Source organism: Molothrus aeneus, chromosome 3 (assembly GCF_037042795.1).
Source record: "Molothrus aeneus isolate 106 chromosome 3, BPBGC_Maene_1.0, whole genome shotgun sequence".
In the NCBI taxonomy this organism is placed as follows: domain Eukaryota; kingdom Metazoa; phylum Chordata; class Aves; order Passeriformes; family Icteridae; genus Molothrus; species Molothrus aeneus.
In genome coordinates, this window is record NC_089648.1 from 90811302 (window position 1) to 90823633 (window position 12332).

A 12332-nucleotide genomic window follows, 5' to 3' on the forward strand; every position below is an offset into this window, starting at 1 on the left:
TCTGCAAAGATAAAACTCTTGAACAGAAAACAATTGCTAAAACCCTTTGGTTATTCTGTCAAGGTTTTGTCTGGCTTGGACTCTATCAGGTCCTATTCATGATTCTGTTCTTTCCCCCTCTTTTCTGTGTTGCTTGCTGCAGTTTTCTATTCTTCACAGTAGTAATTATTATGAAGAACCTAAGGGGCAGTCCAGCTTCCAGATATGGAATCTTAGACATTATTCTACTTTAAGCTTCTTCATCTTTCCATCATGCTCTTTGCTGCTCCAAAGTTGGTCCAGGCTATTCACTTGAATTTGTTATTATGCAACAAAGCATTGCTCAGAACTGACTTGAGCCATATTTGGACCTCCTCATGTCCCCAGATGGTCATCTCTGTCCTTAGGCCAGCTGGCAGCAGACTTGGAGCATGGCCACCTCCAACCTTTATTTGTGACTGAAGCACTAAGAAACTATCACTGGGAAAATAATGCATAAATAAATTTCACATAGCTTGCAGTTTTAGTTATAATGGTGAATGTCTGCTGGCAAACTAAACGTTTATACAGAGAAAATCAGAGAGCAGATTGCATAGTTCACATTAACTGAGTTAGAGGGCATGGGTAAAAATGCTTGAGATTCACCTAAATATAATTAATACAGAATATTTTCCAAATTGAATTGCTACTAAAGAACATGCATAACTTTTTTAATCAACTGTTTTGTGGTATTAAAGATAGCTATGTTGTTTTAAGGTCATAACGCTCACACAGCATGGGATAATGCTGTGGCTTTAAAAAACATATAGGAACTCTGGCCATTACATTAATATCAATATATCATTAATGTTTTTCTTGGAAAAAATACATCAATTTCTTTTATTTCTTTTTTAGAGGTGATGTGTTTTTGTTTTACTCTGTATTTTTACTTTGGGTACTGCTCGTCTTGGGTTCAGCTTCCTGCCCTTAAACAGTACACCCTAATCCTGTCCCTGATTTAATTTGTAATCTGTGCCACCTATTGCATCATCCAAGACATCCACCAAGAAGGACTGAGCCCTCCCGGAGTGCCCCGCAGGGCTCACAGGAGCAGCTTTGCCAATCCCTTGTGCACACACCGGCTTTGCTTACGAGACCGCCCCGAGAAGGTGTCAAAAGCCTCACAAAAAATCAAGCTGTATCCGACACATTAGACCACTTGCTCTATCAGAGAGAGAAACTTTAACTCATTCTGAATGGGCACAGCCTCCTCCACGCTTTCTCCCCATTACTTTGAGGGGACCCATAGGCTGGTTATTTAACTATTTGCTTTTGAGCCACTCAGGAGGGAGGCGTGACCTTACCAGAAACCCATCCCACCCTTCGCAGCAAGGCACGGTGCTTCTCCGGCCAGGACTGCCAGAAGGAGGCCTCTCAGCTCTCCCCCCTTCCCGATAACTCCAGCCCGTTCCCTTGCCCGACCCAGGGACCGATTGCCCCAACCCACATCCCCGCCGGCCATCTTGGTTTAACCCCTGCAACACCACGGCCGCCCTGGGCCCCGCCCCCTCGTCCCCCTGACCCCGCCTGTCAGTCAATCGGAGCTCGGCCGGGAGGGGCGGGGCCGAGGCGGCAGTCGCAGCCAATCGGCGCGCGGGGTGCGGCGGCGCGGCGGCCAATCGGCGTTTCGCTTCTTCGTGGGTGCGGCGGCTGCTGTCGGTGCGCCCCGCTGAGAGCCGCGGGCCCCGCCTGTCGCCGTCGCTGTCGCCGGCGGAGCTGTCGCGGTAGCAGCTGCAGGCTTAGCCTGGCCCTGCCCCGGAGTCACTGAGGATGAGCCCCCGCGCTGCCCAGCGCGCGTCCCGCCCTGCCCGCCCGAGTCCATTCATCTAGCGACTGGTGAGGGGCGGGCCGGAGCGTCCGGCGGGGGAGCCGCTCGGGGGACGGTCCTGGCGGAGGGGTCGGGACGGCGGCGGTGGACGGCTGAAGGAATGGGGAGAGCTCCGGGCAAGGCAGCCAGGGAGGGTAAAGGACGGCCGGCCACGTAGAATGGGAGGGGACCAGCTTCGTGGCTCGGCCTCCTGTGTCAATAAGTCTCTCATCGCTCCTCGGCTATGTGGACGCGTGCAGTGGGAGTCAAAATGGGCCCCTGCCCCTCTGCCTGCTCCTGGCCTCTCTCTGGCTCCCTGAAGCATTTCTAACCTTCCCCCGCCCTGACACTGGCAGGAGCCTCTTGCCAGGTTTCCTTAGCTGTGGGTTCAGGGAAAGCTTGGCGTGTTTCTCTCCTTCTTGGTGATACTTGTCAGTTTTTGGTAGCAGCTCACAGTGCTGCTGGGTTAGACCAGCACCGTAAGCACTGGAGAGCCGCGGTCTCGTTAAAGTGTCCTAAGTTATCTTAAAAAGATACTTCCATGCAGTCTTCCTAGGCGAAATACAGCTCTTTTTTTGATTATGTGGTCGGTGTAGCTGTCTGTCTTTGTGGAAACTGGTCGCAGTTTGTGGTTTACAAAAAACAGTAATCGCCCACCAACATCTGGTGTGGGTAGCCTACAATAAAACTGTACCAGAAGTTCCCAGTTAATTCAAAAACGTCACTTTTTCCCAAGATGGAAAAGTTCTTGATGGATTTATCGGACATAATTTGAAGCGGGGTGAAGTTCTAGTGCGCACTTGTGGTTTGTTGTGTTTAACTTCCCTTGAGCATTATCTGTTTCAATAAAGCCTGAAGCAAGATCTTGATGGATTGTGGAAGTGACTGTAGCTGCACTCACTGTACTTTTGCCTATAGCACTTTGTTTTAATTTTTTTAATAGTACTAAGTTATTAAGCATAAGCAGTCCTCAGTATTTCTTGATAAGCACAGCACAGTATATCACAGTTTACTGTTTATGTACAATGATTCCCCAGTGATAGATGTGCTCTGACGTTTGTAGCTGAATTTAGCTACCAGTGGTACTTTGGTCTTTTTTTGACAGATGTGTCAGCCTTTAATTGGCAGTGCTGCTTAGCTCACCTAGGAGCAACTGAATTAGGGTTGTTGCATTGCTGAATGTGTCGTTCTGATAAGGATTATGCTGTTGTTGTTGAAGGAGGAAGTTACAGAAAATCTGAAGAGAGCCTCTAAAGGTCACTTGTGCTTGGGTGTACCTGTGCTGAGTGGTGGCACGGAGGCCCCATCCCAGGAAAAGAAGCAGCAGTGGCCCAAGGGACATAGTGGGCATGGTGGAATGTGGTGTCTTTCAAAGCAAATTGGTTTTCCTTCATAGCTTTGCTTCTGGGCAGGTCACATTTATTTATAACTTGAGCAGTTTGCTTGTTGTCTAGCTTGTTTTGAGAGCCTCACGTGCATTCAGTTTGTCATTTGAAAATCCTTCCTGACATATCATCTGGATCTTTTTTGAAATTTGAACGAATGACTGCTTTGTCCACTGTCAGGAGTAAAAGGGACTGGAGTTTTGATGTTTCTTCTTTGTGTAACAGACGCCTTATTCAGAGGCTCTGGGTGGTCTGCTGAAGCCACAGCTGAAGGAGAAAAGAGGTCCAATTTGCTTGTACTCAGGGGTTGTTCCATAAACATTCTGAATCCTAGTGACACTTTCTAAGTTTTTCTCTACTTACTTGCTTCTCTTAAAACTTGCTATCTGAACTAGAAGCAGAACTCTGATATTTTGTGCATTGAGGAGGGCAGAACCCTTGTTTTCTGTGTCTCAATGCTCCTATTATATAGTCAAGAAGAAGCTGCTTTTTTAAAGGTCTCTCTGTGGGAATTTCAGGCTGCTAAACCACTCTTAGCTACTGCATAGCTTAGATTTACCTGGTTTTCCTTGTACATTCAATCACTTTTCTCCCCAGAAAATACATTGTGATTTCAAGGAGTTGGAAAGCATAGATTTTTGCCCATTCTTCAACTAACATACAAGGAATTTGTGAACAGGTTAAACTATCTGTGGATATGTAATCTGAGCAGGAATTAGTAGTCTAACTGTTTTTAAAGGCTAGGACAATGTGCCACCTGTACCTGAAAGGTGCACTTCCTTTGTTTATCTAGGAATTCATCTGTGTTTCCTTGAGGAATCTTGCTTAATGCTAATTAATTGCTTGCTTAATTACTACCTAGCCTCAATTTTCTGGTCACTTTTGTCAGATTCTAAACTGTTTCTTTAATAGGTGTTAGTGAAATTTGCTTTTAGGTAAGAATATAGTCAACAGAAAGTCCTGGAAAAGTGGTAACACAATAGCAAATTCCTATGGCTTTATTTCTGTAAGCCATTTTTTATTAGCTTACTAATCAAGTAGTCTGTTTAGTGAAGTTTGCTTTAGATACAAATATTTTAAGGATTTCTGTGCTGTTATGGTTACAGATCTTTTGTGGTGTTATGAAACAAATGTGAATGGACCAACGTGGAGAAATGTCAGCATGCTTGTTTAAAAAAACAACACCCTACCATTCCACACTGGAAATATTTAAGTTACTGCAATACCCTTATAAGGATAGAGTTAACCTTCTTGAAATGTGTGGTGTTGCCAGTCTCACTTTACTTAGCAACTTATTATCAAAAGGAAAAGAAAATTAATTTTATGCCTTCAGAAAAACCTTTTTTTACTTTCTTTTTTTTAAGGAAGGGTGTTAGGCTTGACAAGGGAAGCTGTATTCTTCTTTTATATGAAAAATATACACCATTACTTAGTTCTGTTTTAGGAGAGCTAGGTAATTTTTCACCATATGCATTTTAGGTGTGACTGATATTTAGTAAAATTAATAACACTGAAAAAAATAAATTATTAAACTCTGACAAAAAAGCAGTGAATGGAATGAAGTTATGCCAATTTTAAGAAGAAATATGTTTTTAGTAAATCAGGCCAAGGATGGGTTTCAGGGCCATGTGGCTAATTTGACAGTTGAGTTACTTTAATGCAGTGCACACTGAAGATGCAAACCAAGCAATCTGTCTTTGAGTGGTGCTGAATTCTGAGTAGCTGAATCTCTTCTGTGTTCTCTTTCACTTCCATGTAAGACCATTGTCCATATTAAATGAAAAAAGGCACAACAGCAGCTACCAGCCACTGTCTTGGTACCAGTATCCACATCCATGTTAGCCAGGTTTTGGTAGCTCTAACACCTGAGTATAGGCATTCAGGAAGGACCACAGATGGCAGTTCTAGTATCAAATCAGACTGGATGCTAGAAACATACATTGACACTGCCACCCATGAGGTGAGGGTTGGTTGCTGTTTCCTTGTACCTCTGAGCTGAGAGCACACAACCTCTGTGGAAATGCTTTCTGGAAAAAGAGAAAATTTGGGATGCATTGATAGCGAATATGGTACACAGAGGGAGGTTTCTGGAACTTCACAGTGGGAGGCTTCTGCCAACTCTGTTCGCTTTTCCCAAATGTTGAGATTTCATGTCTGCTGTTTGCAGGAAATGAAATCTATCACCATCATCCTTAGTCACTGAGGTATTTGTAGAATCTTTGTTCACTTCATACTCAGGAGACGTGTGACAGCATTGATTTTTGTAGTGGCTTCCTGAGAGAAACAGATTTTTGAGACAAGCGCAGTAGGTGCAGAGCTGCTGTTTCAGCTGTAGGAGTTCTGCCTCCATAGGGTCAGATGACGCAGCTGACACCTTCCTTCGGGGAGGGTGTCTGACAGCTCTGGTGCAGTGGTGCTTTGCCTTCTCTGAGGGGGAGAGCTGAGTAAGACAGCCCTACCTACCCACTTGCAGCAGGCGAGATACCACAAACACTTTCTTGCTACTGAAGAATTGCTTCCAAATTGGTTCCAATCTTTTACATTTTCCTGGGCTATGAACATGTATAATAAATAGCTCATGTCTCTGAGGGTTAGAAACCCACTTGCTGCTGAAATAAAATATCTTTGTGATACTTTGAACGCTGTTCTAATTCCTTCGTTTTTATGACTTTTTTCTATAATGTTAATTAGGAATCAGTTTTTAAAAATAATTTGAATTCCAGATAATGTTTACTGTATCATAAAAGTGTTAAAAATATTATAGCCTTATTTAGCTTTTTATATCTTTTAATTTTTACAACATTTAGAAGACACTGGTATTATAACATGGATGTGATTCATGCTGAGAAGCCTACAGAAATATCTGCAAATAAAAGTGGAGATGGATAATCAAAATGGCACCATGTTCCAGATCATCTTAATTCAGAATTTAAAAAATACTGGTTCTTCCTGTTTTGTGCTTGTTTTAGGTGCTCTCTGTTCAGCTGGGACTCCATATATATACTAAAAGTAAGCATTTCATGGTGGAAATGCTTTCACACTGACCTGAGCTTCAATTCACAATTTGAAAGTTTTAAGGTTTCTCTTAAGGACTTCCTTTGTGGAACAGTCAGGTTTGATGATCACCTTTTTTCAGATTTTGTTATAATGTGACAATGTTTGTTGCCAGTGTGACAGCTTTAAGTGAAAACGTGATCTACAGCCTTTTGTCTTCAGCTCAAGGTGTATATATATCAATATACTAATACAGTATTTAGTTTTGTAATGTTTACAGTAAAGAAAGGCTGGGTTGGAATGACTTATAAAGAAATAATTCAGCAGAGTCAGGTTTCACATAGCTGAAGTAAATGTCACTGTGATGGAGTTAGTGTATGATAGTCAGGCTTATATTTCTGTTTACTAGCAGGCTTTTTATTCTTTTAATATTTGATTTGTTATTCACATTATTTTGGTGTTTGGTAGGCTGGAGCTCAGGTGCCTTCAATAAGTTTTTGTCTGGCCTCTGTTCTTTTCTTGTAATGGCACCAAGTTCAGGATTTGCTTTCTTCTGGATCATTTTCTCATGCAATTCAGTGCCTTAGATAGGTGTGGATCTGCACAAAGGAAGGTATGACACAGGGGACAGCAGGACTGCTTTCTTGGGTGGTGGTGTCATTTCATACCAGTTTAACAGATTAGTCAACCTTATGTCTCCCCTGAGTGATTTTTCTTAGTGTTGTTTTTATCATTGCCTTTATTTTCCTGTGTAGCAACAATAGTAATGCTTAAACAATGAGCTATATTTAAGATGTGCTTTACAAGGCATGCATAAAATTTTTACTTCTTCCATGACATTTCTGTTGCCTAGTGTCATATTGGTGAGATGTGAAACATTTTTTCCTGTAGATCTTGAAATGCTTGGTTTTTTTGTAGAATTTTTTGTTTTGTTTTGGGTTTTTTTTTTTTTTTTGAGAGTGTTTTGTTTTTAATTATTAGTTTCAGAAGGGTGTTTGATGCACTGGCAGTCTGAGTGTGCTAATAGTTACCTATCACACTTCGATTCATTGGAGCAACAAGTCATTTACTTCTCTTTATAATCTGAGGCTTGAGAAGGTCAGAGGACAAAACTCCACACATATAGATGATAAATTTCTTGTGTTACTGCAGAAGTTTGTATGTTGTTTGGAAAATGCCCTGTAGAGTGAACTGAAGCTTGCTGTGTCAAATCTAAGCTGAACAGCTGTGGTCAGTTCAAGTCTTGTAAAGATTTCCTGGTGCTACCCCTGGTCAGGGATGAGGGACTAAATTGTAGTGAATAAAAATGATTTTTTTTTTTTTTCTTTTTCATTTGCCTGCTCTTGTTTCATTTGCCTGAACTTCTTTTGAAGGTATACACTGAACAACTTCTGGTCCATAGATTTGCATTCTGAGTATTGTAAACCATATGAATGAGGTTGAAAAGTAATTGTTGGAGGCTTGGTTATGAGATATTTAAATGAATACTCTGGACTAGATTTTTTTTTTCCTTGAAAGTTTAGATTCTATTGCTAATGTTTGCTCTAAGCTGATTGCTTGCAGCTTTATGGAAATCTTGATTCTTAAAACAGGAGGAGTACTGGGATTTCACTTTGCCAAACAAAACCATATTTTTCTGATATGTCTTTGCAAATAAAGATATTAAGAAAATATGGTTATACATTTAGTGGCTGAAAAGCACTAAATGGGAGCTAAGCTCAACCTTTTTGATGAGGTTGGAGTCAAGGAGTAGGATGTGAACATTTATAATGACTGCTAAGCTGAGTAGGATGGGAGAGTTTTGTGTTTTGATGGTTTTCTTTTTGGTGTGTCTCATCCCTGTCTTATCCCCCCCATTTCCCACTCTGAGGGCTTGTTAACATTTTTAGTTTGTTCTTTTTTAGCTTTCAGGATGGCATTGCTCAGCTTCTCTTGGAATATTTTAATTGTGGGTAGAACAACTTTAAATTATGTTTTGCATAGCAAACAAAAACATGAACTGAATACTGTTTCACTCAGTTTGAAACTTATATCTGGAAGGCTGACGAGTGATTTTTGGGGGTCTTGTTCTAGTGATGTATGTAGTTCATTTTTTCTGTTTTCTGGGTTTGTGTGTGATTTTTGTACTGCAGTCTGCACGTCTTGTAACACTTCTGACTATAACTGCAGACATTTCATAGGCCAGGTGAGTGTTTCTGTCAGGCCTCCTTTACTTTTGAGAAAAGGGATGCCAGAGAAAGATGTATATGCTAAAGATAAGTATGCACAGCTAAGCAGAAGAGCTGTATGCCCCAGACTGTGAATATATATTTTCATGAAGAATTATTCTTATTTTTGCTTCCTTTTCTTTCTTCTTTGTCCCTTCCCCTTCCAAGTTAGACCTCTTTTCTTCTTTCCTGTTTCAGGAGCTTTAGACCTTAGCTCTGCATGAGTGCTAACAGCCTGAGTTCATGTCTCTTGTACAAGCTGCTTTTATTTGCTTTGATGCCATCCTCCACCCCACCTTTGTGAGCAGCTCTGGGAGTGGTGGAGAGGAGCCTTCCTATTGATTCTGCAGATTGGAATTACCAGGGACATGGATAAGTGTTTGGGCCAGGGAAGAGAAAGTGGGACACAAGCCTTTTATTGCAGTGGTTGTGAAGATTGGTGGTCTCTTCTTCCTTCTGCCATGTTACTAACAATGCCTCTGTTAGCCATGGTGTACTCAACAGCTGAGGGGATTTTCTGGTGGATGGCTTCAACCCCACCCAGTCTTTTAGTTCAGTTCTTAGTTTCTGATGACAAAGTAATGATACAATTAGACACTAAACAGTCAGGATCCTGAGGATCCTCAGGGTGGGAAAGCAAACTTTTTTGGATCTAGTTTACTTTGTGTCCTCAACAACTTATGTCAAAGAAAGGTAGGAGGTGCCTTTGGAGGCTGGGGTGGGGAAGGGAGTAATGCTTTTTTAATCTGATTGAATGTCTGAGTATAAGTTCAGATGGCATGGGGCAGGTCAATCAGCCCTTGTCATATTGTCTTGTCCTGTACTTGCTAGTTTGATATGCAGTTAAATCAGTACAGTTGCAGGGGTAAAGTGGTTTTGTTTACTAATCTGTTATGGTTTGCTCTCTTTCAGGTCTCCCTTGCAATTATGGAGTTTTAGAAGAATAAGGTAGTGTGGAGGGGGAATCCCCCTCTGCACACTAGAGGTAGTTCACTTTTGGAATTTTCTATGGACAAGATTATTTGTTATATAAAATGGTGAAATAAGACTTCTAAAAATATATATTTATAAATATTTATTTGGATCAAGTGCCAAACATAACAGTACAAAGACTTCTAATGGCAGCTTAATAAACTTGGATTTACATCCTTGGAATTATAATTTTTCCAAGGCACTGTGTTGTGTACTGAATTGGAGTGCCTTGATACACTTAAGGGTTGTTTCCCTTAAGGAGAAGAGCACCTTTAGCACTGAAGATGAATTCTTACATGCCAGAGTGCACTTCAAAGTGTCGATCTCTACAGCATGCTTTGGATGTTATTTCTGTAGTTACCAGAGGAAGTGAAGGCCAGATCAAGGCCTTTCTCTCTTCTTACTGCTACAATGCTGCAACTATCAAAGATGCCTTTGGTAGAAACGTTATACATCTTGCTTCGTCTTGTGGCAAAAAAGGTGTGCTGGACTGGTTGGCTGAGACCAAAGGAGTGGATCTCTTGGCAAAAGACAAAGAGTCTGGATGGACAGCTTTGCACAGAAGTATATTTTATGGATACATTGATTGTGTTTTGTCATTACTGAAGGTGAGTGATTTGCAACTGTAATTTTCCTGGGCACCTACAATTTTTAGAGTTGTATTGCTTTTGTAAAAGTGTGTTTTTAAACTTGACTGGAAGCCTCTTGAGGCTTGTCTTAATACTGTGCTCAGATTGCAGTGCATTGATTTACTTGAAGGTTGTCTCTGTCAATACAGATGTCTGCCTTTGCCCATGCAGAAATCAGCACTGAGAAAGGATCCCTGATTAATTGTGGACTTCCTTGAAGACTCGTTTCTGTAGATGATCTTAAAAGTAGAGGATCTTAAAAATAGAGAGTGGTCAGACTAAAGATACTCTGAAAATAGACCTGCAGTAATTGTATCAATTGATGTTAGAGAACATTAAAAATAAGGGAAAATTAAATGGAGTTATAATTAGAAATTAATCTTATATTTAAGAGATAAACAATTAAAGATATGGAGTATTCTATTAAGTGACTCTCCATTTCATTAGTATTTTAAACCAGGGCTTTTGCTCAGTCCCCCTTATTCCTTTCTTACAACTGTTGTTTCTTCCCATCCAATTAGCAAGTTGTATATATTTTTAATTAATCTTCCTTCTGTTCCTCCTTTTGCAAGTACAGCAAAGGGAAGAGATGTTTGTTTGAGATGTTCAGAGTCTCTTTAACCATGTGAGAAAATGAAATATTTGTGGTTCAAGGTTTTTTAAAAAGAAACCTTTTAAGGCAGAGAATGTTCCATTTTGAATGCAGTCTTTTAAAATTACAATGACTAGCCATTTGTAGATGTAACTCTCTGCTTCCTACAAGACTTTAAATAGAAAGATGGTGGATCTGGTATGGTCTGATAACTGCTAAATATTTATTTCATGTGCTGTCCCCTTACAGAGTGGGGAGGTTTTCATTAAACTTGAAAAACGTAGATGTTTTTATAAGCATTGTACGAATGATTCTGTTCTCTAGAAAACTGGAAACTGTGCATGTGACATATGAAAAAGTATTCAGTCCTCTAGTGCATGTGTGTATATCTGTATCTTTGATATTTGCTTATAGGAGGCCTGTACAGCTTTTCCCCAATGTCTTTTAACTTTTCTGTCAGTTGCATAAGTGAATGAGATTTTTTTACTAGCCAGCTCGGCTGATATTGTTCTAAGAAGCAGCACAAAACAGTTCATGGAGGGTGCTCTCTCCTCTAGTTCCTTAACTGAAGTCTGTCTGCTGTACTGTGTTATAAAAAGGATGTGTTCTTAAGGTGTTACAGCAACAACAGGAACTGATTATAGAATGGAATTAAGAAATAGGTAAGATAGAAGGAGATCTCTGAAGATTGCCTAATCTAGCCCCCATGCTCAGGCAAGGTCAGCTAGAGCAGATCAGGACTATATTTGCTTGGATTTTGAGCAGAGCATCAGACATCTCTGTTCCAATGTTTTACTGTCAGTGCAGTAAAAATGTGTTTTAGATTTAAACAGGATTTCTTGTATGTTAGTTTGTGCCCATTGCCACTTTTTCTGTCACTGGATATCACTGTCATCCCTACCTCTAACCTCCAATTAGGTATTTATTATGTATGATTAGGCATGCTGTCCCCCTCCCCCATCCCAAACCTTCTCTAGGCTAAGCATCCCAGCTCTCTCAGCTTCTCTTTCAACGTCAGATGCCCCAGTCATTATCTTCATGGTCTTTTGCTGAGCTTGCTCCTGTATGTCCTTATCTGTCTGGGAGTCCAGACCTGAACCCAGCACTCCAGTGCTGAGTAATGCTTGCTGGCAACACTCCCACCTGCAGCCCTGGATGCTTTCAGCATTCTTAACTCTGAGCTTGCTGGCTTGTGGTCATCTGGTGGTCTACAAGAGTCGCTAATTCCTTTTCTACTAAGGTGCTTTCTAGTCATTCAGCCTCCAGCTGTACCAGTTCACCGGGTTGTTCTTCCCCAGGGCCAGGATTTACGTTTCCCTTTTTTGAACTTCATGTGGTTCCTCTTCCTGTTGCTCTAGCTTGTCAAAGTCCCTTTGAATGTCAGCATAACCCTCTGACTTATCAGCCACTCCTCCTGGTCTCCTGTCATCACCTTTGCTGAGGGAGCAGCACTCTAGCCTGTCATCCAGGTTGTTAGTCAAGATGTTAAACAGTACCAGCTCCAGAATGAGCCCCTGGATTCCTAAACTAGTGTGGATGACAGACTTCTGCTGCGGGCTGGAGGTGTTCTTGGCTTATTCTCAGGCTGTATCTAAGTACAAGATTTGCCACGCAGCAATTGGAGTTTGTTTTCACAAATTCCGACCATGTGAATATCCCTACAGCCTCTGTCTGTTTGTGAATATTTTAAACAACTTCCAGAAATGAAGAATATCCAGCTATCTGTTA

At 41.2% G+C, this 12332-nt stretch overlaps 1 protein-coding gene across 2 annotated transcripts in view; it reads left to right on the forward strand.

Annotated features, from left to right (window-relative positions):
• The first annotated feature begins 1818 nt into the window (after positions 1–1818).
• The window catches only part of IBTK (inhibitor of Bruton tyrosine kinase), a 52809-nt gene continuing 42295 nt past the window's right edge, over positions 1819–12332 (forward strand). For both annotated transcript variants that reach the window (XM_066547385.1, XM_066547386.1), the window contains exons 1-2: positions 1819–1854; positions 9324–9991. In XM_066547385.1, coding sequence (XP_066403482.1) covers positions 9668–9991 — 324 coding nt within the window. In that variant the 5' untranslated portion in view covers positions 1819–1854; positions 9324–9667. The remainder of the gene's footprint in view (positions 1855–9323; positions 9992–12332) is intronic.